The following is a 27,855-nucleotide window of genomic DNA, read 5'->3' on the forward strand; positions in this document are numbered from 1 at the left end:
AAATATATTTCACTCCATTATACTTAAACATACCCTTTCAAAAGCCATTCATTTATAGGTGTGATTGATAACAGCTGAAGAAAGACCCATATTGCTGTTGGGAAGAACACAAGTGTAAAAATCTGGACAAAAAGGTGTAGTTTCACATGCATCAAAGCACTTGTCAGCTCCTGCAAGAGAAAAAGAAGAGAGGAAGTTGCAGTCATAACAGCTGAAGTAAGATCATATTTGTGCTTTTAAAACTAGGATCAGCTTTACCATACAAAAGGAGTGCATGTCAAAAAGTCACCTTTAGGGATCATCTGATCTCTTTAATAATGAAGTACATCCAGGCAACATAAAAGCTGTCTGCTCCTGGGCATTTTTCCACGAGAATTGTCCAGCACTTCAATAATAGTGCAGCTCTCAGAACTGCAGCTTTTCAGCAGGCAGCCTTAGCACTTTGTCATGGCTTCAAACCTGTGTTAACTGCACTGATGGCTGTTTACTTTACTGACTTTCCATAACAGCAATCATGAAAACTTGTAGTGAGCACATGATTGCAGGTTCCTCTGTCTAAAGAGAGCCACAAATGCTGACTCTCATTTATACTATTTAGAAAAAAAAGAATGTCTATGCATGTTTGTATCTCCAACCATTCATTTATGGTGTCAGGGGTTGTTTTTTTATGTTTGATATTTTTTCCCTAAAAGCAAAGTAGCAGACTTTGATTATTTATTGTATCAAAAGGAAATTTACAGGTACAGAAAAAAGTCTGATGAAGAATAACAAAGAAAGAATGCTAAGACCATAACAAGCTAAAAACTGTTAAGCCATAAATTTCAGAGAAATAGTCTAAAGTATCACTGGAGACTCAGAAAGCAACAAAAAACCCTTAATTTTAAATTGTAGAAGAGCACTCCAGAGAGTGATCAAGTACCCTTAAAGAAAAAAACTCTTCTGCTACCTCTGTGTCTCTTTCTGCCTTTTCAGGCACTTCAAGGACCTTCTACACAGGTTTTTGAGTACAACAAAAGAGCCTTGCATATTTCAATTAATATTAAATCTTGCAGACTGAGAATAAAAACTCCTCTTCCTTTCTCTCACAGTAACTTGCACTCTTCTCAAGCAAATGATGCAAAAGAACTGATAGCACTCTTTTTCAAAATCTAATTTGCTGGGATTCTTCAGCTGACACTCCAGATGCATTAAACATATCTATCTATCTGTATCTTACATACAGAAGTACCCTTCTAATTTGATATTTTTACAACTGGAAAATGCCTCAAAACCAGAGGGTTTTAGAAAGACTCTGTGATACTTCCAAAACCAAAACTCAAGACAGAAAAAAGCCTCACTGTAACTTCCAGGGAGCAAGGAAGGTGATACAACACACCCAACCTACTGCCTGGAGGAACGCTGTATTGATGGAACAAACCTTTGCAGATCTAAATTACCAATCTTGAAAATGTCTCCAGTGATTGCCTTTGCGAATAATAATAGTTTAGATAATATTAGAATAAATTATTTAGATAATATAATAATATTATTATTATTATAATATTATGCCTTAGACTGGATGATTACAGCATAAACGCTGAGGCAAACAGCCTTCACCCTCTTAAACAATTTACAAGGACTTAGCCAAAAATAAATCTACCACCTTAAAAAAAGTTGCTGGAAGCTGCTGGTGAGGGCTGTGTTTCTGCACACCAGACAGAACAGGTTACCTTGTTTTTCCCAGTTTTTCAGACCCTTTAGGGAGCCCATCCCAGCCTCTCCCTGGCTGGTGTGGGTCCCTGTTGCCATCCAGGCACTCTTCTGGTAGTCACAGCTGGACTCTGAGCAAATACCCACACAGAGCCAACAGTGTTTTCAGTGCCTTGCCAAATTCCTCGTTGAAATGGATAACTCAAGTATGTGATTTAATTTCTGGGGCCCTATGGGAGGGATTTGCTTTAAAAGAGCAAGCTATCCAGTCACTGCAAACTGAAATAACATTATATTAAGGTGGAATGAAATGTTCTTGTCAGAGAACACTGAGTGTTTCTACAAATATAAGAGGACCTTGATCACCTCTGGTTCTGAAAGTGTAACAAGGCCATGCACAGACAGGCTCTCCTTGAATGTTGCCAGTTATTCTGTAAAATGCTTTCTGAACACACTAGTAAATTTTTTTGGGCATGCACTTACACAGCAGATTAAACCAGTAGTGTAACCTTAAAAGAGCATCAATTATTTCTAATTTTGTCAGATTTATCAGAAAGCCTCTGTTAACACTTACAAATTTTTTCATCCTGTCATACACCAAACACTAGTTTCCATCTAACTAATACATTGTCTAAGGTAGAACAGCTGATATGCAGGTCAAGAACAAATAAAGCCAAAAGCAAAAACCATATACTTTGCAATCCAATAAAAAGTCATATTGAGTAATAATACCAACTTTAGGTTGTGCCTTAAACAACTAAAACATGCCTCAAAGTATTTTAATAAAAACATGACCTGGCCACCTAACACATATGAGGATTGTTTTTAACATACACTTTAGAAAGTAATAGCACAAGCTACAATGTGAGAAATTATTTTCTTTTTCTGGCTTCTATGTCCATGGCAGAAATTCAGGTAAGACCTAGCTTATTCTTGAAGCTGAATGACAGCACCAGCCCTAACTGCTGCTCCCAAAGCAATCTGAGATCAGCTCCCTGAACATAAACATCCTGTAAAAACTTCATTTATATCAATATGTTGCTTTTAATACCACAGATGGAAAAAAGTTATGTAAGTTCAAAGTAAGACATGACACATTGCCCAGAAAACTGCCTGTCACATCACCTTAACTGGAGAAGTTAGATGTAAACTAGCATGAAGAATCTAATCAGGACTTTGACAATGCTACTGATTTCTCACAGCTGCTTTACAAAAACAAGGTTTCAAGGATACAAACTAGTGAAAGGGGAAAAAAATTTACATTTTTTTCTCTGCATGCAAAGATTCCTAAGCCAGAAAGTGGAAAAAGTCCACTCTAGTAATACTACTCAGGTTTGTGTTTTGAGTTCTCTTCTCTGTGGAAGAGAGTGCCTCTCCACAGCTTATTTCCATTAAAGTTGAAGAGATGAAAGTTTGCCACTACAACCATGATACAGGTGGAGAGACTTTTTTTGCTGTTGAATGCAGAGTGTTCACTCAAATCCTAGTTCACCAGGAGACAACTGGATAAATTTGTGATGATTCTTTCAGGCATTAGTATCATGCAACTTATGAATAGCATCCCCTGTTAGTCAACAGCACAAAGGAATCAGAAAGCTAGACTAGCAGAGATGTGCAGTGTTTCATTTCAACTCTGGCTGCTCCTTCTCTTCTTGGCACATAGCCATCATCTCCTTTCTCCATGATTCCTTCATCTCTTCTGAATCCCAGACTGTTCCTCTTTGAATAACAAGTGACACAAAATTTTAAACAAATCCCAGTGCCTGTGATATGCACAGAGTGCAGGTACCTCAAATCCACCTGTCCACAACAAAATCCTATGGGAAAACATTACCAAGACTTTGCCCTTGTATATTGACACTGTATGTGCACAGAACCCCTCTGTGCTGACCCCAGCTGCTGCCCTGGCCCTACCAAACGAGGTAACCTAAAGCCACCAGGTCTTTGTTCCCAGCCATCCAGCAGTGAACAGCTGCATCTCACCCTGCTTTGGGTTTGGGCCACAGTCAGGGAGTAGATCCAGTCCCCAAATTCTGCTCATCATCTCCACTTAGCTAAAGCTGTGCAGAGACAAACCACTCGCCCTCTGTGGGTGGGTGACACTTATTCACAATATCCCTCTCATCATCCTCATTGCTTTGTGAAGCACCTTCTAATATGAAGGAGGGCTATTCCTTAAACATCCAACATTTATCTTCTCTTGCTAGCCATCCTCCCAGTACCACCACCATTCCCATTACATTCAAATCTGATCAAAAGGAACACAAAAATTTTTTAGAGCATAACAGGAATGAAGAAATGAGAAATTACAGTACCTCAGTTTTTAAGGAGAGTCCACTGTTAAAGAATATAGCTGAAACAGCAATGTAAGTTATGGTAATTTCTGGTTTCAGGGGTCCTAAAAAATACAGACATAGAGAATAAAGTGAGTTACAGTCAAAGGGAAAATGATATGCATATATCAGAGTAAGTGAGAATACTTAAAAAAATACCTGGAGAAAGTCTAATCAGTAAAGTTTCTAATAAAAAGAATGGCATTTCTATCAAGTTACAGAAAGCATGCTATTCATTTTTAAATAAAAGTAAACCAGTGAGTGCAGAGTGAGTTAAGTCATCACATAAATTTGACTTCCATGATTAGAGGCCACTGGGAACTCACAGATATATTCTGGAAATTTGAAAATGGGGAGCCTTTCACATTTCTGCAATCAGACTATCCCTACAGCATCAGAAAATTCAAACCATACACTCCAATAAAAATACTAGCTGGTACCTTCACAGGGCCATTGATATCCCTCACAAAGCTCCCTCTCACCTCTTTCCCTACAACACACACACACACACCTGTCTGGCTGCCTGCACAGGAGAACCCAAATTACACCTGGCAATCATTTCCTCGGGGCAATACAATTCTGTTATTCCCCTCACAACAGAAGATGGTTCCAAATGGTTCATTCCAGCCCCACAATAACACATTTCAGACACTGCTGCAGTGAGAGCAGCAGGGGCAGATGCCTGCACCACCAAGGGTTCCTCTGTATTGAAGGCTTACATTTGTATATATTTATATACTTTTTCAGGGAGATTAAAATATAGTCTTTTTTTACGCTCCTATAAAAATGACAAATTCTCTTAATACACTTTGCCTTCAGAGGCCACCAGGCATAAAATGTATGTGCTCATTTTTTCATGAGCATTCAACCAGATATTACATTAGAAAGAAAATATGAGCAGTCTACTTAGGACCAAAGTAATTTCCTCACTCTACAAGTGACCCTAAGCTGTCCTGAGCAAAGCTGCAGCAGCAAACAAGGCAGCCTTGACTCAGCACTGCAGGAGAGAGGAACCTTTCTGCTCCCCTGGATGAATGACACATTGGTGGTCACACTGGAGTAGGGTCAGTGGTCCTTAAATCAGAGGGACTTGACTGTACAAGTCAAATTTGCATCTCAAGTCATTTCAACCCAAATGCTACTCTCAGAGAGAATTCTGTTGATAAGACACTAAAACTGTGTTTTCCAAAGACCCAAAAAAACCCAAAACAAACAAACAAACAAAAAACCCTCACCAAGCTACATATACAAGACAGGAAATGCAAGAGTTAACAGTTGCAACAAAGGACATAACTAGTTGCAAAATTATGGCACATTAACTGAATAGATGGGGGAGGGAAAAACTCCAAAAGATTATATAAGTACATATATAGCTCTACAGAAAACTATATTTTATAGACACAATTACCTCTTTTTTTCTAATCCTTTAGAAGATTAGAGTCTCTGTGTACATGCACATACAGCAGACAGGCAGTGGGTTCATCTGGCTACAACAGGGGTTCTCCAGGACTCAGTTTTTTCTGGTTTCTGGTTTTTCACTGGGCTACCTGAACTCCTTCTCCCAGGAGAAGCCTCTACCACCAGAGCAAGCACACACTCGAGGAGCACAGGGAACTCTCTCTGGCCACAACAGAAAAATTCTTTTCACAAAGGAACTAAATGGGCTCATTTATCAAATAGGAAAACACACAAAAATGGCTTGGCTTATGTCACGGAGGTGACACCAACACAAATCTTTGTTATTTATGGCACAATCTTCCACGGGCATGGATACTGGACCATCCATACCACTCACTAAAGCCCTGCAAATTACCGTGCATGGCTTTGTCAGCTGGAAGATGACAAACTAAGGTTTTTCCTGTGTTGATACTTCCCAGCCTTCACCTCTTTCTGCTTTTAAAAAGAAATATTTTTCTTCCTCAGAGCACGGAGATCCCATGGTTTCAGAGGAAGGGATACAACCATGGGGAACATGTGCTCGCTACTTTCAATCAATCCTTCCAAGATTTTTCAAGCAAGTTGTCCTAGGAACAATACAGTGTCAAATCCTGACATCTCTTTGCAGCAGGATAATTTAATGAAGCGCTCCATCATAGTGCTTCCATGCAGGAAGTGAGCCGAGGAACAATTATCTCCTCTTCTTGTTCAAAGGACCTCCCACACGGCTGCCCACAATTAGCCCGGCACTCAAAGCAGAGAGGGACAAAACACCTGATATATCAATTGCAAGTTGTCTCTAAGGAGTGCAGAAAACACAGCGCGGATCCTGCGAGAAGCTCCACATGGATTCTGTTCACCCCTGCAGAACAGCACACCGATGTCACAGGGGATCCTTGCACAGCAGGAATTTGCCTGCCCTAAACTCCATGAGGTACCAGAGCCTGAGTTGCCACAGCATGTGTTCAGAGCCAAATTTTTTTTAATCACTTTCTTTTTTTCCCAGAAGCTAAGAGGTGGGAAAAGTCTGGCTCCTCAGTTCCAGGAGAAGCTGTCTATACTCAAACTTCAGCTCTGTTAAGAAAAAAAAAATTAAAAAAAACTCCTATAAAAGAACAGATAGATTCTCCCTCCTCTCACATAACATGGAACTGCTAGAGGAATTCTATTGAAGTGTTCTACATCCCTTTTCTCAAGCCACCAGAGAACAATTAGGAAGAAGAAATACAACCTAAAATATGTTCCTGAAATCTGTGAATGTCTGGAGCTGAAGTTCCAGTGGAAACTGATGAGGATTCACCCCACTGTTTACACTTAAAGATACATTGTTTATGTTTAAATAACAGTGACTTTCACCAGCCCTGGTTCCGGGACACATACAAGCCCTCCCTGCCCAGCCAGGGACAGATGTGCTCTGCCCCTGTACGCATCTTTCACACCACCATCTCCCACAGGATCAGTTTCTCTGTTTTCTCCCACCTTCCATTAGGAAGTAAGAGGGAACAACAACGAGACAAAAAAAAATTCCAAAACTTTAAAACACAAATGTTCTACTATAAAGCGATGGAAAAGCTCTGTCCGGAGCACAGCACCCGAGAGTTTACCACAGCACTCCTTCGGCTGCACCTCCAGACGGTAGCAAGCCATGCCCCGAGCCGCGGGACTCCGTGCCCACAGCCCTGCAAGTTCTGGCGGAGTTGAACGGGAGCACATTCCGAGCCAGCCACGGCTCGGCTCCCGTGGCTCCTGATCCCAAAGGAGCCGGACGCTCCTCCGGGCACAGGTACGGCGCCGAGCAGGGGCACGGGAACACAGCGGGAGCAGCTCCCGGGATCCTGAGGAGCAGGGGCTGGCAGCAGGGAGCGAGAGGAGCCCATGGAGGGCAGGGACCCCGCACGGGCGGGACGGGGCGCGGCCGCCGGGAGTTGCCGAAGTCCCGGTGCTCCCGGTACCCCCGGGAGCTCCCGCCCGCACTCGGCGCCCGCACTCACCGCCTTTGACGCCGACGCCGGGCTCCAGCCGCGCCACAGCGATGACCAGCACGATGCCGAGGATGAACCACTCCTTCCGCAGCCGCTCCAGCAGCCCCATGGCGCTGCCCGGCGCGGCGCGGCTCGGCTCCGCCCGGTGCCGCTCGGTCCGGTTCGGCCGGGCTCGGTCCGGCTCCGCTCGGCGGCTCGGAGCGGCTGCGGGCGCGGGGCGGGGCCGGCCCCACCGCCCGCCGGCAGGGCCAGCCGGATCCGCTGACGGCACAGGGCTCACCCACCGCCGCCATCGCTACCACGCGCCTCCTAATAGGCGCGCAGTCCCGCGCTGCCGCCCGCACGGCTGCGCGCAACCGGGGCCCTCCGCCGGCTCCGACCGCCCCCGGCTCGCATCCCCTGCTGAGGCGGACACCGCGGGCGGCGGTGCCGGGAACGGGACAGCTCCGTGGCTGCCGTCGCCGGGCGGGTCGGGGAGGGCGCGGGCACGGAGCCGGCAGGGCGGGCGGGCGGGAGGGTGCGGGCCGGGCGGTGGCGGCAGGGCGGGCGCAGCTCGGGATGCGCGCTGTTTGGGTGCATTACAGCGCCCGCGTGACGGCCGGCGCCTGACGCGCGGGGGGCGGGCGCGAGCCGGGAAGCGCCGGGGCGGGATCGGGATCCGGGATCGCTCCGTGAGGGCGGGCGGGGGCCGGGGCCGGCGGGACAAGCACCGACAGCGGCGCTCCCCGCAGCCCGGGAGCCAGGAGCGCCGGGCGGGCGGGGGCTGCTGCCGCCTCACGCACCTGTGACCGGTGCGCGCTCCCGCCCGTCCTCACGGCGCTGCGCTGCTAGGGACACGTGGATCGGGATCGCCCGGGAGTTCCCATTGAGCGCCGTTCTGGGCAGCCCCAAAGGCACCCGTTCAGCCCCTGTTGCGAACAGTACTTCCCAGCGGCGGGCGGTTCCCTGGTTTGCCTCAGTGCTAGAACCACTTCCATTAAAACCTCGTGTCCTAAAACCTCATCCTGGTGCTCCACCCGCGCTTTCCATTCCCTGTTCCCCTCTTGCGGCGCTTCCCCGATGGATTCATCGTCCTGCCCGGCCACGGCGCTCCAAGCCCATGGACAGGGAGATGATAAAGCAGGAGAAACTCTGACTTCCAGCGGCTCCCGCCAGTGCTGCCCATCCCGCAGGGCTCTGCCGTGCCCGGCACCTCTGCTGCGCCACTCCTCAACATCTCGGGCAAGTTTCATCCTGCACAGTCTGCCGATGTGTCCAGGCTTCAAGGAATAGCCCTGCCACGGGCTGTCTACTACCACGGAAAGATGTTTATAGCTGAAAGCTCAGCTGATCTCCAAGGTGTGTACATCTCTGCGTGTCCTGGGAGGTTCACTTGTGGAAACAGGGATACATCAGAGCCTAAGTGTTTGGATAGGGAGGGAATGTGCCTTCTCCCACCCGCAAGCTGATATAAACAGTGAGGTTTAAAATGATTGTACATTTCAGTGCTTTGCTAAAGTTTACTGGAGTTCATGTTGATCCTTACTCCCTTTTTAGGAGGGAGAGACAGATGGCAAACCCCCCCTGCACTTGCCCTGTGCAACCACTGCAGGTTGGCTTTTTGGGAGAAAATAAATGCATAATGTTCATCTAGAGCAAGCTGTGATTAGAACGAGTGGAGGATTTGATCACTTGGAGGATTTGATTGCTGCACAGGTGAGAGAAATCAGATGAAGATGTGCAAAGTTTATCATATAAACTATGTTAAATCTCTCTCTGAATATTCACTCACAGGTGGCCCTAGTTCCAGGACCTGGATCAGAGCACGCACACCTTTTCCTGTGTGGCTCTGAAAGCACACCACCAAGGGCATGGGCCCTCTGGTCTGAACACAGCAGGAGACCATGGAGATGTCCATGGTTTCCCTGGTAGTTCTCTTGTGAGTTTGTACACAGTCCTGGAGCTCCGAACAGAGATGGCAAAGGAGACTTTGCCCCCTATTCCTGGTGGTTCCATCCAGGCCAATGAGTTGCAAGATGCAGAGGCCTCACACTGCACTAGCAGAGCTAGAAGGCAGGACCAGATCCAGCATAATTCAGGAAAAAAAATATAATAAATAACCTGTTTAGGTCAAAAGTTATGGACTCAGAAGTCAGAAGCAGCTGAATTGCATAGTGAATGAAAATGCTGCAGTATCAATTCCTGCAGAAGCTGCAGAGGGATGCAAAGCAGGGGCAGGTAAGGAGGATGCTCAGTCTGGCAATAAAATTCAATCATGCAATAAAATCAGCAGCCTCACCCTGCTTTTGCATCCTACTTTTTTCATGGTAGTAATTCTGCCCCTCACTCTTTGCAGGTGGATACTAATAATAAGTTTCTAACCTTGTTTAGTGTTCAAGTTAATTCCAGTTAATTTTGCCAGCACGTTTCAGATATTTGCTCGTAGCAAATCTAATTGGCAAAGGTTAGAAACCTCAGGTTCAGTCCTAGGCTCTAGAAGGTGCTTCTCAATTTCCCCTCCAAAGGGTCACATCCTGTGCACAGTCCCAAGCCTGTTTCTCCTTCTCTAAAGAAGGATGAGATATCACACTTACATTTAGAACAGTTAAGAAAATTTATACTAAACACCACAAACAAACAAGAAAAGCCCCCCAAATCAAATGGTTATTAGATATAACAGGACTTGTCACTGCACTCAAAAAAAAAAAAAAAGCTTTAATGAGGCACTCTTGCTTTGAATGGATGTTTTGCCTTTAATTTTTTTTCCAAGAGATCAGAATTTGTCATAAATAACTTTTGCAATTTGGGTTACAAAATACCCTGGTTCATAAGGCTCTCTGCTTCTGTAATCTTTAAAATTATATGCAGATATTCTGAGCTGTGTGTTGAAGGACTTGTACAAAGACATTTTAGCTGGTTTTTGGGGTTTTTTTTAAGCTGTCCTGCTATGACTGTGGTAAGCATACATGTATCTTAGATTAAATAGATGAAACCATTCCTGCTTTTAAATAGGACAGGACTCTGTAAGCCCCTGTCTTACAGAGCAGAAGGGAAGAAAAGACTTCATGTGAATTCTGTAATTGGTAGGACACTCACACATCCTAAACCTGTCTGCAAAGCAGCATCACTGCTGCTATCAGGGAATTCATCATCCATATAGAGGCATTTGGTCCCTATGAGAGAGGGACAATCCAGTGTCTGTCCTGTCATCCAAAACTGCCTCCTGCAACACTTCACATTCCTCCTCATGTTCCTCCACAGATAATACTTATATTTTAATAAAACACCAGGACTCAAACAGACCTGGAAGGTCTGGTACATGTGTGTGTTTCTTCTCTGTTACATTGTACAAAAAACATTTTGGGGTATATTTAGCTGTGGCTTAGACATAGTACAGGAACAAGAATTTAGCTTCTCTCTGATTTCACATGTCCAAATTTTCATTTTTGTTCAATTGCAAACATACCTCGGGGCTTCCAGATGCTTTCCTGCCTCCAAAGGCTCTTGTGCTTCCTTCTGCATAATACAAAAGCTCTGTGACATGTGTGGCTACGTGGCACCAGGTCTTTGTTGCTCACAGGTAGCCTGCTGAAACCAGCAGGGCTGTTCCTGTGAGCAGGGACTGGATTTCATGTCTGCAAAGACTCAGGAGCGGACTGGACTTTTCTGGGCTTCACATTCTGAACAGCCACTCTTGTGTGGTTTGAGCCCTTTCCTTTTGTGTGCCCAGCCTCTGATCTGCACCACATAACTCACTGCCTGATAACTGCACAGTAATTTCATTGAATGTGCAAGGATTTTCAGGCTCCTGAGAAGCAGATGTCATCTGATTATGCATTTAGACAGGAGAGATTTTAATATAAAGGAGAGGGGATCACCAGATAAAGGGAGCTTAAATGAGAGGAAGAGATAGTGTTAAATAATTTAGCTTGAAAAGAACAAAGATATTCAGAATGAACAAGATAAAGAGAGGTGTTAATTATAAATAGGAAAGTTGAGGAGAAAAAGTGGAAATATATGGGAGGCGGTTTACAACACATTTATATTTCTCACAAGCACTTAGTGGCATGAACTCAGCTTTTCTCTGAGAAAATTGAAAAGATTGCTGTACTGATCCCAGTAGCTGGATTTCCTGGTGGAAGAGGAAATTTACAAGTCTTTATTGTGCCTTGCCCTAGGTGCTTATACTGCTTTAGGCATCTGCAAGGGATCTTTTGGATCCTGCTGCTAAATATTATTGAATACCTTTAAATGCTTAGGTATTTCCAGCTGCAGGACTTACTACCCACCCTTAGCATAATGCAGTAGCAGGAATTATGTACAAGTTCAATTTAGAATAGTACTTCATGTGACTTAAACACACATATAAGTGTGCTTTTCTAAATAGAAGCTATGAGATGATTAAAGGTTTTGCGAATCTCTGAGTTTATTATAATGCTATGATCTTTTTCCCCCCAGGGACTGTAAATGCAGAATACTTTTTTGGTTTTAACTTGTAATAAAAGGTCCTCTTACATATTTAGTTATTCAACAAATAAGTGATTTTTCTTTTACTTAAGAGCTCAGTGTGAAGTTTTCATGAGATAAAAGAAAATTTAAAAGACAACAAGTGGGGGTTTTGCTGATCCGTTTCCTAGAATCTGCTTGTTCTTACCAGAAACAGAACCTGGTTTACTGATACCCCACTCCTATTCTCTTGACTTACTTCTTCTCCTAGACTACCAAGAGACCATATAAATTTGGAGAAATTTTCACGTTTAGCACTTTTTCACAGAAATACAGTTTCCCAGTAGACAGCAAAACTATAATGTATTCAGAAGGTTGCATTTAAAAAAAATTAAAAGGAAAAGCTATTGGCATAATAAAGTTCTTGATCTTGGTTCAAATTATGGGCTTCTTCAACTGCAATTCAAAAGCAGGAGACAAAATTTTTTTTTTTTTAAACCATGAAAAGCTATACATATTTAAACCTGAAAAATGAAAGCAAGAACAGGAAATAGCTTCCCTGGATAATTTCACAATGAACAACTGCATTTAACCTATTAAATAAAAGACTTCAGATATAACAGGGGGATACCTTCGTATCTTTTTCTCCTTATGCTTACAAAAATGACCTTCTAATATTAGAATAATCATACCAAAGTACCTACAACATGAGAATTTTCACTACAAAAGTCTGTGCTGCATTTTTACTAGGGAGAAGCAGGGGATTTATTCCACAGATGTGCATATGCAAAGTTTTACAATGCTTTTAATGTAATTAACCACTCATAATGGGAAGGGTGTAAATCACAGAAAGCAGAAAGAGAAGAGCAGTCACCCTCACCCCTCTAGTGCTGAAATCAGGAACCTGTCACAAAAGTCAAGTGTGGAAGGAGCAGCCATGAGAGCAATCAGCTGCTAGAAGTTTCTAGGAGGTTTGTCTTAAGGTTGATGAAAGCTGGTTTTTAGGAGCTTCAGCTTAATCTTCTAGAATGTCCAGGAGGATGGACAGCCCATGCTCCAAATTTTTATTCTCTTAGCTGGAAAGGAGCCTTATTTCTCTTGCATCTGTCCCATTTGATTTTAATATTACTAAAGAGTTTAAAGATTCAAAGAAATAGGACCAATTTACCAGTTTCCCTGAGGGAGAATGCCAGAGAAGCCTTTACACTTCCTGAGATTTGTCAGCTTGACTTCCTCTCAATATTGGCACCTGTTGTTACACCTCTTGGATCTTTGCAGCTCATTGCTGTGTCCTGTTTTCCCCCCAGGCCAGGACCCGGCACCCCATCAGCCTGGAGAAAAGCAAAGTACATTCCACATAAACTTACAGCCACATACCTTGACAGTGCCACCATTTACCTCCTTTGGAGTAAATTCCACGCTATTTGCAAATACATGCATTTGATCCCAGCCTACCTGGCCTTGATTTCAAATGGACTAGGAAGTGATGTCACAGAAACACTGAGTGCTTCCAAATGCTGCATAGGTCAGTCCTGAAATGCCCTGGAATGTTCCCACACATCCTTTCCTAGAGAGGAAATCATGCACATCTCTTTCCTAGAGATGTGCATGACAGCACATTAATAGATGGGGTCTGATGCCTGATATGTTGATCAGGTTCATGTTTAAGTGAAAAAACATCAAATGATGAAGCAGATGCAGAAGGAGAAAAAAAAAATGGAGCCAAGAAGGGAGATAAGCTATGGGGAAATATATTAAATAATCAGGAAAAGTGTAACCAGAGAGGAAGAAATCCTTTAAAAGCTATTTAATAACAAATCAGATATTATATCTGTCAATACATAAAAAATGAGGTTGCTGACAACTCTTCATCCCACAATCTGCAGCATTAATAAGTTATGAAGTATTAAAAAAACTGGGACGCTTTGTGCCTAAAACAGTATCACACGAGGACAAGGGAATAAAGCTGAACTAAAACAAAGGACATGATTGTGTTTTGCTGGCAAATAATGACATAAATGAAAAACAAAACCATGGAAACAAACACAACCCCTCCAACCAACAAACAGAAGGAAATATGACTGCCTTGGTTCTTTGGCAGTTAATCAGATACAAATCATGAAGTCAGCACTATCTGACAGAAGTTTTGGATGCATTTGTTATTCCAGGAGTGCTCAGCCCAAACTGCTTATTTTAACAATGAGAAGGAGATGGCAGGGGAGCAGAGGGTTAAAGTGACACTGAGGTAGGAACTCTGGGATCCAAACTATTCCAAGGTAGACAGCACCTTGAGGGACAGTGCCTGAAGGGAAAGCCATTTCTATCCAAGCCTCCCACCCTGCTGCTCTCCTTCCACTGTGAATTCGTTTCTCTTGCTGCTGCCTCACTAACCAGGAGACAAGACTTTTGCTCCTCTGTCACATCCAGGGCTCAAATATCCCCCACTTGCTTTTCTTTGGCACAGCAAACACAGCTGCTAAACCCTATCAGCATCTGCCCCACACCTGCACCAGGACATTTATGAATAGGTCTATACCTGGGGCACTCTGCCTTCTCATTCCTGTTCCCAGGGAAAGCAAAGAGTTATTCTTTCATCAAATCAAAAAATTCCTACAACATGATCAGGGCCTGACAAAGTCTTCCAAGCAGCACTGCCTGACATCTATCCAGTTTATGCCATAGAAGGCATCCTTGGGCAATTTTGTATTGTTCATTTCACAGGTCTAATCCAATCTCCCCCATTCCCTTCCATGTAAGTGGCTTTAATGCCACAGCCTTGAGCTGCAGTAAGTGAGGGAAGGAACTGATTTATTTTTTTAGTGGGTACAAGTCAGTCAGCAAGCACAGTAGGGAAGTTAGAGCAGAGGTGGGGAGGGATCATCTGGTTGGGTTTTTTCAGCAGAACCTAAAGAGGCTGTATGAGGTAGGGCCTTCTATTTCCTTTAGAAGATGTGCATTAAGTAGAGCTCTACCCTGATTCCTTTAGGAAGTGGGAGAGTTATGATGGTGCCTTTTCCCTGAGAGCATTTCTAAGCTTTCCTCATAGGAAGCTTTCCTTGTGGTACATTCTTAAGTAGATCAAATGTAAAGGAAAATCCCAATTCAGAATTAATTGGCATACATTTTTTCAGGAGCTGGAGGGATTTTGAATTTCTTCCTTCTAGATGAACGTATAACGCTGCTTCATTTGATGCTGTACCTGTCTGTGGAAGGAGGCAATCACAAGACCTGCAGCAAGGCACATCACCCTGATTTTACCTCTCCACCCTGTTACTCAGAGGCTGCCCAGCCTGGTGCCCACAGCCCACACTTAACTCCAGCTCATTCTTGAAGTCTTTGCTTCTGTAGGTGCTGTTCTCACTCTGGAGACAGTGGCATAGAAAGAAAGCCATGTTTGGAATTAACTCTTTCCAGCAACCCTGCACAGTCAGAATCAGCAGTTGCTTGGTGGGGGAATAACACTCCTTTTTTAAAGGGGTCCAGAGTAATAGGTGGCTTAAAATTTCTTAGTACCTTTAGCTCCAGGACCATCCACACCGTGTGCTTGCCTTCTGTTATTTTGTGAAGCAAAGCTGAGGTGTTTCTACCATGACACAGACCACTGTCCCCTTGAGTCATGCTCCTGCTCTGGAAAAATGGCTTTCCTCTAAACATGCCCAAGCCACTGGCACATCCAGTAGTGCCTGAGCAGCAGCACTCTCCATCCAGACAGGTATTCCCTGTTCACCTCCCGTCCAGCAGCTCTCTGGGTGCACAGCAAGCTCCATCTGAGTCACACAGTAATAATCATTGCTTATATACAAGATCCCTTGTGTACTGTATATTAATGTCTGGCTGGTAATTTAATGGCACCTCTAGGCATAAACAAAAGTTTATTAAAACAGTAAGTAAAATGTTCCCGAAGACTGGCCTGCATTTTTAATTTTCTATTCAGCATGCCAAAGTACAGAGCCAGCCTTCCTAAGAAAAAGGAAAGCTCCAGAGTTAACACCAAGTCACTTTGCACAAGTCAGACGTAGCACAGTCTGAAGCAATAGGATGCTTGATTTATTCTCACAAGCGCCTTCTTTTCTGGTCCTCTTTAGCAATGACAGCCATGTAGAAATTTGAATTATTAGGAAATGCATACAATTCCAGAAAGCAGCAGCATATTGATTACTACTCATTTTACTTGTCATTTCTCAGCTAGGAAGCCACAGAGCAGCAAAAACCTTAAATCCCTCAGTAGCCAGTAGTTAGCAGTGCCCACCATAGTTAAGACTGAGGCATGCTCTGAACCTTGGGCACATAAAACTAACACCATTCCTCCCCCATGCTTTCCAGATGCCTTTTTTACAAATTATTTAGTGCTCTAAAACCACCAGGTTTCTTTTCTCATAACTAATCTCTTGAGGTCAGTAAAATGTGTATGTGCTTGCTAATACATATGTTTGAATACATTTACAGTGGGCAAGTAGATGGACACAGTTTTTAGACAACATTTAAGCAGAAACTTGAACTGATTTTCACATTTTAGATTAAAGATATGGAGACATCAAAAATTCCAGTAAAAAAATTGTCCGTTGAGAAAATTCACTGTGGAGATGCTGGAGCAGCTGTGCTTTTAGCAAGTCTCTTTTTAAATCCCAACCATGCTTCCAGACTGCACTGACATTCCCCCTCCACTCCTCCACTGTAATTTAGTGTACACTAAGGACCAGGAAGCATTTCTCAGCTCCCAGGGTACATCACCACCTCTCTCCACAATGAAACACAGCCCCAAGGTGCTCAACTGGCCTCTTGGTTTCCACAGAAAGACAACAGGAGCATTCAGACTGGACAGAAGGTGCAAACACATCATCCAACAGGTTCCATCAATGTGAGCATCCACAGGACTTTGGGAGCCTGGAAAAAAAGGCTGTTCCCAGCGCTTTGCTTGCAGCCTCAAAACTTTTGTCATAACCTAGAACGTTTATCGACTTGCCACCATTTACGTGAAAGGAGGTTGTAGTCAGGTGGGGGTCACTCTCATCTCCCAAGTGACAAGAGGAAATGGCCTCAGGTTGTGTCAGGGGAGGCTGAGATTGGATATTAGGAAAAATTTATTTACCAGAAATGTTGTCAAGCACTGGAACAATGTCACTGTCTCATTTTCTGAAAAATCCCTTCACCAGGATTTCTTCTCCTGGGAAGCTGAGAAGCCTCAGAAAGGAATGAAAACAATTATCTGATTGCTTCTCCGGTGTTTGCTGCTTTGGAAGGTGGTCTGGAGATTGTTACCAACAGGTGCATGTTTGATTGGTTTCATGTGAATTGTTTTTTCTTAATAACCAATCACCATCAGCTGTGTCAGACTCTGAGGAGTCAGTCACAAGCTTTTCATTATCATTCTCTTTCTTTAGTATAGTTTTAGTATGGTATTCTTTAATATAATATCATAAAATAATAAATCAGCCCTCTGAGAACACAGAGTCAGATTCTCATCCCTCACCTCATCCTGGGGACCTCACAAACTCAACAGAACAGACTGCCCAGGGAAGTGATGGAGTCACCATCCCTAAAGGTGCATAAAAGACATGTAGAAATGGCACTTAGGGGCATGGTTTGTGGTGGGCTTGGCAGGGAAACAGGCTGGATGATCTTAGAGGTCTTTTCCAACCCAAATGGTTCTGTGATCAGGGAACTCAAGCAGCTAAGAAGTCACAAACAGCACCAGCAAGAATTTGCAAGGATGAGAAAGACTACAACTACCATGGGAAAAAATGCCCAGAATAAATCCTCTAATGCCTATACAGATTTTTTTTTACAGAATAAAAACTTATTCTGTAAAAAAATAAAAGCATTAATTTTGCATCAGCTGCTTTTTTAATGCACCATTCTTCAGCTTTTTAGTTTTTATAACACATTTTTCTTATATTTAGGAGGACAATCTAATATAAACAGATTTGTTATTGACCTGTTGGCCTTAACCTGCAGAGTCTGGTGTCCTTTATTTATAGCAACATGATTTTAGCATTTAAGAAAAACCATAGACCCTTGTTCAAGATTAGATATTAAAGCTTTGAGCATTCATCAGCAAGCACAGGACTCCAAAGCTTGCACAGAAATCTCGGGGGGTTTTTTTGTCTATCAGTATTTCGTGGCACTGCTCACGTGAGAAAAAGCAGAAGATCAGGGTCAGGCAACAATGCCAGTGTAAGTGTGATGTGCACTCTGTGGTATTTCTCATTTCCAGTTACAACATCAGGGCTGATATGTTATCTGTCATAAAATGCTGCCACAAAATATTCAGACATAATGGACTAGATATGCAAACAAGAGCTTGCATGGTCTGGCCCAGAACTTAAAATTAGGCAAATTAACACTGCCTTTGCAGGCCTCAGACTCAACCTGGCAGTGAGTCCCTGGAATCCTCACAGAGGTCAAGAGGTCTTCCACATGGGATGGCAATTCTTATTCAAACCATTCCCTCATATAAGACATTCAGTGTAAGTCTCTTTTCTTCTAGAAAGAAGTGTTTAGGATCCTCACCGTTAAAGGCAAGAATTCATTCCCATTTTAGCATTTTTAAATCTCCACAGTTGTGATTCTATCCATCCTTAATATCACACTGTCTGTGCAAGGTCCACCTTTCATCTCCCCTGCAGAGCAGCTGTGAAAACACAAGAACTGAAATTTTAGCCCCGGTTCAACAGAGCACTCACACACATTTCAGGTGCTGGTGAAGAGGCTGATTTACTTAAATGCTCTGCTGAGCTGGAGACCTGTGACCTTATATCATATGCAACTTAAAATTGAGCTAATGTCAGTTATAGATATATGCACTGACATAAACCACTGGCTTTTTCATTCCAGGAACTGAAGGGAAAAAGGAAAAGGCTGGTCAGAGTCTGGAAGCTTTGCATATTCATACATCTTACAGTTGTTAAGTGTTTGAAAATTCAGGTAATGAGCATACAATACTCAGGCTGCCTTTGTATTGCTTGGGGGTTTGCCATTCTAGTAATATCTCTACAGAAACCCTTCTATCAAGACAGGGTTTTTTTGCCCTCAAATTGAATTAGCACTTGTACATTGAAGTTTTCAACATCACCCATAAGATTTTTCAACTTGTCAAAAGAATCTGCATGGTCTCTAACCATGAATAAAAATGATTTCAGGTATCATCTTTATTTCAAGTTTTATTTCCTGGGATTAATCTAATTGATTGTGCTGGTGGCTTGTCAAACAGCTGCTGAAATAAACAGGCTATTTGTCTTTCTATGTAAACATATGGGTACCTGGTTTAACTGAAGTTCATACCAGTGTTGAGGGGAAAAACATCCAACAATAACAAAAAAAATCCCATTTTCCAAACTGACACCATACACCTGAAATTGAAAGAACTCTCCTAATTTTCCTCCTGGTGATTTTAATAAATCTTTTCTCATATAGACAAAAAAATAAGTCCAGTAGACCATATATAACCTCATTTTTTAAATATATAGCCAGATGCTCACACAAGGTATGCATGGTTTTCTCCTCTATAAATAGGAATAACCCCATAAACCCTTACTTCAATATAATTCTCATTTTTTTCTTAGAAGACCTAACCTTGTTTTGCATCTTTGATTACAATCCCATTAACCCTTTTTATGGCTTCATAACAGACCAGGATCTACACCAGAGACTGGAGGTAAAGTTCAGTGAAATGCAAATAGTTCTGGGCAGCTCCCAGCTGCAAATGTTCACATTTCTACTTTCCCCAGGTATCTCTAGTGCAGAAAATAGCATTGCAAATAGGAAATAAAAGAAATAAATAGTTCCAAGTAATTCTTCATAAACTCTTTTTAAAAAATTATTTAGTTGTTTTTAGATCCTTAGGCATCTTGATTTCCTTAGCTATTCTCATACACATAATCAAAAATTATGGGCTAGCATGGAGATAATATAAGTGTAAGTAGGTGGAGCCTCTAACACCTGCATGGAATTGGGCAAAAATAATTGTTTCTGTAATAGGATGCTGGCAAATACATACAGGATCAGTTATTAATAGCCTTTTAATGCATAGATAAGCACCACTCTAAGCAGCATGCATGTGCACAAATGAAATATTAACAAGCAGCACACAGTTGTGTCCAACAGAGGGAAAGCTCCACAGATAAGACTTAGAATCACAAAACCACTAAATTATTTAGGTTGGAAAATACCTTTAGGATCGAGTCCAACCCATAACCCAGCACTGCCAGGTGCATCACTAAAACATGTCCCTAATGTGTCACATTTACACATCTTTTAAACACCTCCAGGGATGGTGGCTCCACCACTACCCCGGCCAGCTTGTTCCAATGCCTGACAACACTTTTGGAGAAGAAATTTTTCCTAATATCCAACCTAGACCTCCCCTGGTGCAACCTGTAGCCATTTCTCTGGTCCAGGCACTAGTTACCTGGGAGAAGAGACTGATCCCTATTCAGCCACAACCTTCTTTCAGGGACTGCAGGGAGTGGTAAGGTCTGCCCTGAGCCTCCTTTTCTCCAAACCTATCACTAAACAGCTAAAAATTTCAGAAAGACAGCAAATACTTCAGAAGAGGCACAACCAAGCTATGGCTGCTCAAAGTTATTCATTTAATGGCAAAAGTAAGCTATTCCCATTTCTCAGATCAGTGTATAATTTGGGGAGCTGTCTGTCTTGGGATAGCCTATTTTTACCCTTAACGAAGGAGCATAAAAATTCTAATCAGTTTTCAAATCTCAGGAGCCCAAAGAAAATTTGCATATCTGCATAAAGAAGGACCTGGTACAGAAGAATAAAACAGGAATCTTTTGGATTACACAAACTCAGGTGGGATGCTGCTGTGGTCAGTTCCCCAACAGGATTTAGCACAGTTGGTAAGACCTACCTTCTTTCAACCCCTCCTCTGGAATGATGCCAGCTGTAATTATACATTATAATGAGCAAGAATCCTGAATTCACAGTAGAGCAGTGAAGTTGTTTCTTCTCACCTTCAGTAATGTATTTCTGCCCTCCTTCTTCATCTTTGCTGTGTTGTTTTGTAGTTTATGTCAAACAAGTCTCATTCTTCTCATTACAGACAAAAATCTCTGCTTGTTGAAGTGCTGAGAGAGCTAATTCTTGTTGTTCTCACTTGTTACAGAAAACCTCCTGCCAAAGGAACCGTTTGGCTTAAAATATTGTAAACAACCTCTCCTCCTTTTCCCACCACCACAGCTTGCTTTTAAGAAGTCTGTTTTCATAAACAGCATGTCTTGTCGGCTCAAAACAGCATAACTGGGAGTTGCCATATCAAATACATTTCTGGAAGATGGCAGCAAAGGAATACCTTGACAGACTACTGATGACCTCCTGCAAGTCAGGCACTTAAAAGGCTCATTTCCCTGGTTAGCAGATTAAAAAGTAATGGCTGAGTGGCACTGCTTCCACTCACTTGTCAAGGGCAATACCTGCCCTGTGGGCTACTGTGGAAATAACACCCAAACTCACCATGGAGGTGGCTACCAAATAAGTCAGACTGACTGGGGGGTATGAAAAACACACATTAATGCCAGCTTCCAGCAGACTGCAGAAAAGACCAAAAAATACAGACCTGCTTTTTCTATCATACACTTCGCCTTGGTAATGCCCATGGATTTCTACAGCATTTCTTCCAAGTTAAAAGCAGGGTGGGAAGGATGAGCTCTGTTAAGGAGAAAAGCTGTCTTTGTATTTGTCTGGGTTTTGCCTGGTGCCTAAGTGCTAGTTTCTTAAAATACAAATACACACAAGCACAAAAGAGATGAAGAAAACTAAGTTTTATTTTTTTGCAGTTGTTATTTAAACAGGCCTGTGTAATTCCTGAAGCAAGTAGAAGGGGCAGAAAATGCCTCATACCCACAACTTAGAAATTCACTGACCTGTGGTCTTGCTCCTAGATTACCACTACTCAGCCCAAGCATTTCAACTGGAGGTAAAAAATGAATTTTTAAATGTGACTTATTCTTGCAGACTTCAAAACTGAGGAGAAAGCCTTAGTAGAAAAGGTGAAAAGTGAAATCTTGATTCTGTTCAGGTTAATAGACAAGGTTCTCTTGACAAGTGAAATTAATCCTGGATTTAGTTTCCAAATTCCAAGTTCTGCCCTCATGGGAGTCCCATGACCACTTCTGAAAGCATCAGAGACCAACACTCTTCTAAAATAACCTCTGCATCTGAATGCAGGGATTGCTCACATTGCCCACACATAGCAGCAGGTGTTGGGTGATGTTGAGTGAATTAATTAAATTTTCCCTTGGACAAAACATGCACTAAAGCCCACTGAGCTCCTCCAGGTAGGAGTGAGCAAAGCCATATGCAAGGAGGTGGGGCTGTTCCCCAGGGATCGTGATTAGTGTTTAAAAATGGGAGAGCAGGAGGAATTGCCCTAAAAAGCAAATTTTTTTCCACATAAGCAGGAAAAAAACCAAAACCAACAGAATAAACAGCAAACTTAAACCAACTGGAATGATGCTAAATGAAGCTGTGATTAGCCAGCACTGGGCTTGGTATGTGAGACACTTGCAATACCATCAGCTTCCAGACAGGCATTTTTCATTAGGCTTTGTGCTAATTGTTTACTAATAAGAGGGAAGTTTTTGCCACCTTTGAGTGAGATACCTGGGTATCACAGAATCAGGGAATGGTTTGAGTTGGAAGGCAACCTTGGAGATCACCTGGTTCCACCCCCCTGCTGTGGGCAGGGATGTGCATGGCAGGATGTGTCTTAGAGGCTGTTCATTTCTGTTCTCCACCCCTGCCCACCCACTAGAGGGTTTTGAGAAGTTCCCACCTTTGCTTTCTATTTTACCTGCTGCGTTACCCTCCATCCCCTGAAGTTGCACTGGGTTACTATTTATTCATCACTTTGCTTTATTAACATGCAGTTCAGGTTTTCACCTACGTTGGATGTTTTGCAACCATGAAATAAGGATCTAAAAATTCAAAAGACACAGGAGTGTAAAGAACCTTTCAGGCACCTTCTGCTTTCTGAAGAAGCCTCAACAGATAGAACAGTTCAGCAGTGCAGAGCTGTTACCTGTGACCTAAAATAGCTTCTAACACAGCAAATTATTTCAGGTATCAACATTGTTATGCTGGAATAAATGCAGAGCTCTTTCTACATTTTTGTCATGTTCTGATAAAAATCCCAGCTCTGACAGGACATCTTGACTAAAGAGTCCACATGAAATATGTTGCTAATTATTTATACACCTTTTCAAAGGCTCAGTGCTGCTACTTGTACTTCTTGCTACTCTTACCTACCCAGGCCCTAAAGCTGTTTTTCAATCACTGAACTGAAACCCCCTTAGAGTAACAAGTTTATAATAGAGGTTCATAAACCTGGCAGTGATTAACAGCACAGGTTAATGAAATGGGTGCAGAACAGGCTTTTCCTCCTTTTTTCTTGAAAGGAAACTGGCCCCAAGTGGTTTTTCCCTTTTTTGCTATGTGGAAATAAATTTGCAATTAACTTTTACTTATTGGTGTCGTAGTGCCCTCTGAAGACCCCAGCCAGAAACCAGCACTTGTTGTGCTTCTCAGCACATAAATGTGCACCAGAGGTGCAGTCACCCTGAAGAGCTGAGAGCTCAGCACCACCCCTCAGCTGAGCTCCAGGGGCCAGGGATGGGCTCTGCCAGGACCCACTCCTGCATGGAAAAGAGCAGGCAGCCTCATGCTTGTGTCATCTTCGTGACTAAAGCTGCTTGATAATTCAAAATAATTAAGAGAAGTTGTCCTCCACCAGCATAAGAAGTTGGTCAGCTTCTTATGAAAATCATAATTATCAAGTCTACCTACTGCCAAATCTCCTGTGTTCAATTCACTCCAAGACCAACAGGATGCCCCACACCCAGGGAATTATTCTTTGATTTCAGCTGTTTGCAATTGGACTCTCACTGAGCACAGCAGAGTAACAGGAAAAATGAGTTTGTGGTGGTTACCAGGCTGGATGCGCCTAGGAAGTCTGAACTTCCCAAAACTTAGAGCCAGTAAGAAACTCCAAACAGAAAACAGCTCTTAGTGGCTGCTTTCTAAACTCCAAACCCATTGCTTATCAGCCACTAGCCATAGCATTTTTGTTTAGGATTTCTGGAGCATGATCTTGAAATAAATGGGATTAAAATCTTGATTCAATTCCAATTGAGGAAAAAAAAAGTAAATTCCTGGACTGCACTAGCTAAGTGCAAAGACAAAAAGCCCTTTTGAATTAGCACTGAAATGTATATTTGCTTCACCTCACTAGGTCAGAGGGATTTTTTCCTTGTGTTAATTGCTTTTAAAAGTTTCAGACTCCAACCACCCAGAGTCTGGGTATGTGGCAGACTGAGCCTGACCACCCAACACCTCCTCCCAGGGCTCTCCCTTGCACTTGTGCAGACCCAGACTTCCCTCACTACCAGCTGAGTTTGTGATAACAGAACCACCTCGTGGATCCGGAGCAAACTCATCCTCCTGCTTGAGAGCTCTGCCTCCTCCTGAGGTCCTGGCAGCTCACAGGAGCAGCAAGCACCCCTCATCCCCTGCCTGTGTCCATGGCCTGTTGGGATCTCTCCCTTCTCTCCCGCTGTCAGTGCTCAGGACTGGAGCATCCAGGTGCTGCTATGGGGGCTACATTAACCTGTGCAAGTAACGACTGCCATGGGCTCACTCTGCTCCCTTACCCTCATCCCAGCCACTCATCAGGATGCATTTTTTTAATGCTTAGATTTATTTTTTTCCTGCTTAGATTTTCATGTTTCTATAGCCCTCCTCTATTTCACTTTGTTTTGGTGATGAGCATGTCAGTGACATGAGGTAGAAGAAAACATCAGTCCCCAGTTCTTGGGGGTGCTTATTCCATACCTTGGACCAGTCCTGAAGGAAGATTTTCCTTTCACAAAACGTTTTAAAACCCTATCCCTTAGAGCATTAACACTCACCACAGCAGAGGAACAAAAGCCTTCATCCTGAAGAAGCAGTGGTTTACTTTTTACCCTCTCACACTGAGTACTCTGTCCTCTACTGCTTTTCCTATGAAACACAGACCATTCCAAATAACAAGTCACCCCCAGGAAGCATCTGCTTCCTTCTCACATCCTGCACTGCCATCACCTTGTGATCCCACCATCCTCTACCTGCTTTAAAATGCTGTTCTCACTTTTCATCACAGATCATAGCAGTCAAGCATGGATTAAAAAAAATTTAAAAATCAACTTATTTGCACATAAACTATTGGTAGACTTCAAGCAAGTTCTGAACAGCAAAATTTTAGCAATCTAAAAGAGACATAGAAAAAGTTGCTTCTCTCTCAAATAATGGCTCAATTTCTCATTTATGGCCTGTGCCAAACTGTTGGTGGTGATTTATCTAAAAGGGGATATTTCCCCTTCCTTGCTCCTACTTAGACAAACTGACAAAGAGGGGGGAAAAAAGGAGTTGGCAAGGACATCAAAAAACCTGAAATAATTTTTTTGTTAAGTTATAGTTGGGAGTAGGTTTCTTTACTATTGGAAAGGTTTTAAAAAATTATATTACAGCCCAAACCTGAGCTATGCTATAACCTGAAATCTTAATATTCTGATGGGTGCCAGTAAAGGATTTAAGGTCCAATTCATACACACATTTACTAACAAACTAGGGAAGTGTTAACTTACATTGGAATTTCTGCTTGCATAACAGAGAGATGATGATTTCAAGAGGTAACTGTGTGCACACACTAAAGGACTGAGTTTTTGCAGTCTCTGGTTCATCGGCAATTTCTTTCGTGGGAAAAATAAAAAAAAAATAACAAGCAAACATCCCTTCCAAAATAAGACTGCAAATTCCACTTAGCAGTTCCTTAGTTTTAGTGCTACTAGCACAGCTTGTCTCTCCTCTAGGTTCAGCTCAAACTCTGATTTGATAACTGGTCTTTGACTTGGCAGGAGCCTTTCCCACAAAAAATGCACCAGTCCTGCTTTCCTCTTTCATTTCCTTTTGCTCTGCAGAGACCAGTGGGACCCTAAATCCCCAAGTTCAAGGAAAACCAGCAACTGTTCATATAGAGATCTGTTGTTTGCTATCATTTTACAGGGCACAGCTCAATTTATGAAAATAAATTAAAAAAAAAAAGTTGATTGTTGCATGGAAATCTTACCTTAAAGCAGGTAAGACAGGACACAAACTCAAACAGTGAATTGCAGCCTGTTTTGAAGCCAATGGAATACTGGACTGCCTCTTTAAAACAGATAGTCTTGCCAAAGAGCACCACATCTCAGCTCTCAGAAGAAAGCTACCCAGCTATTCCCAGGTCTGGCTGAATTTTTAAAGAACACTGAAATGTTTGGAGCGCTCACACATGTATTAATGCTGCAAAGATGCTTCCAATTCTCTCAGTTTTTTTCTGACTTAAAATAGAATAAATAAAAGCAAAACCTAGTCATGTACCTTTGCTGAATTAATGTTTCTTCCCTCCCCCTTTAACCAGCCTGGCTTCTTTATATATCGATAGTGGGCTTGGTTAGGGTCAAGGTTGTCATCATCTCAGTGCACGTGTAAAATCACTGTCAAAGTGTTACCAAAAAGATATATTGTGCAGGTACAGAAGAAAGTCTGCTATCCCTTGCGACATCATCCATTTTTATTATGCCACGTTATACATTACATTTTTCATCGTGTATCTTAGGCATGGAAAATAAATGCACTAACCCTCTAAAAATAAGATTCCTCACTAAAACCCTCTATAGAAGATACCAGTCCAGAGCACACATTTACAGCTACATCATAAATCTTTGGTAAAAATGGGATTTATAAAAGCTGTGCTGACACAGCTTATCTACAAGATTCTGAAAACGACAGCCATGTGCAGAGAGCTCACCCTGCTAAAGCACAGCTGTATGAATATTGAACATCAAACCCCACACAAGCCCTCTGACCTCGGCAGCAGCTCCCAAACCACCCCTGCCTGCCTCCCTTCCCAAGCCAGGCTCCCACCCACAGCTGGAGCACAACTGTGAATCAAACAGAACAAAACTCTTTCCACCACTTCTTTTCTCGGTTGCTTGCAGGAAGATGTTCTTTCTACCCACTTGTCCTGGGTTTTTCTCACCATCACCTTTTAATATCTAAATCAGCTGGGCCTTGCTAATTGATGAGGTTCAGTGGCTTTGACCTGCAGGCATGTAACCCTTTCCTGTCAGCTTCCTGAACTTTTCTGGTCTTCTGGTCCATTTTTAATTATTCTGAACAAAAACCTTCTTTAGCACTTGACACCTTGCAAAATACTGGGACATGTCATGGAACATCCTCCTGGGGACAAGGAAGGGCACCAGGTGTTAGAGAGATGCGAAGTAAGAACTCAACCCCATTTCATTCCAAGATATACCTCTTACACCATCCCTGCAGTAGGTGAGCCCCAACACTCTGCTGGGCACCTGAAGGAGGATTTGCTTTTGGCTAGGGCTGAGGAGAAGAATTTTTCCAATCCCCTAGAAACAGGCAGTAGGGCCAGGCACCCAGAAGATGTCAATACCTGGACACCCAGCACAACCCTCTGGAAGCATCTCCAGAAGTCACCCTTCCCATAGCAAACTTTCAGGGCTCCCCAGGGGGACGGGAACACAGATGAGATTCGGCTGTCGCTGGCCCCTGTGGCCCTAAAGTATCACCAGGATCACGGAGGGAGAAAGGGAAGGGCCGGGGGAATCCTGGTCCTGAACTCACCTCTCCAGGGCTTGGACTGCCCCCATCTCCCAGGAAAGCAAGCAAAAAAACTCACAAGCAAAGCAAAACCAAAACAAACTCCCATAAAAGCCCCAAACCTTCCACTCATTACCACAAACTACATTTAATTTTCTGACTGTCCCAGCTGTGTTTATATGGATGGGAGGGCGCGGCGCATCGTATCGTATCGTATCCCATCCTGTCCCACCCTCCCCTCCCGCCCCTGCCCTGGAAGGCCCCGCGGGAGCCGCCCCACTCCGAGCAGGGCACTCCCGAGCGCATCACCCTCACTAAAAGCCATCGCACAGCTG

At 43.1% G+C, this 27,855-nt stretch overlaps 1 protein-coding gene and 1 long non-coding RNA gene across 4 annotated transcripts in view; both read right to left on the reverse strand.

Annotated features, from left to right (window-relative positions):
- SLC10A7 (solute carrier family 10 member 7) overlaps positions 1 to 7,662 on the reverse strand; it is a 139,374-nt gene extending 131,712 nt beyond the window's left edge. For all 3 annotated transcript variants that reach the window (XM_064711230.1, XM_064711231.1, XM_064711232.1), the window contains exons 1-3: positions 7,451 to 7,662; positions 4,005 to 4,087; positions 34 to 170 (exon numbers count right to left, since the gene is read on the reverse strand). In XM_064711230.1, coding sequence (XP_064567300.1) covers positions 34 to 170; positions 4,005 to 4,087; positions 7,451 to 7,550 — 320 coding nt within the window. In that variant the 5' untranslated portion in view covers positions 7,551 to 7,662. The remainder of the gene's footprint in view (positions 1 to 33; positions 171 to 4,004; positions 4,088 to 7,450) is intronic.
- Positions 7,663 to 12,653: 4,991 nt separating this feature from the next.
- LOC135447399 (uncharacterized) lies at positions 12,654 to 27,670 on the reverse strand. The gene is made up of 5 exons (XR_010440097.1): positions 27,545 to 27,670; positions 21,435 to 21,526; positions 20,833 to 20,992; positions 13,322 to 13,462; positions 12,654 to 13,197 (listed from the first exon to the last, which is right to left on the reverse strand). It is a non-coding gene; the product is annotated as an uncharacterized LOC135447399 (long non-coding RNA).
- Between the last annotated feature and the right edge of the window lie 185 nt (positions 27,671 to 27,855).

This window comes from Zonotrichia leucophrys, chromosome 4, assembly GCF_028769735.1.
Source record: "Zonotrichia leucophrys gambelii isolate GWCS_2022_RI chromosome 4, RI_Zleu_2.0, whole genome shotgun sequence".
In the NCBI taxonomy this organism is placed as follows: Eukaryota; Metazoa; Chordata; class Aves; order Passeriformes; family Passerellidae; genus Zonotrichia; species Zonotrichia leucophrys.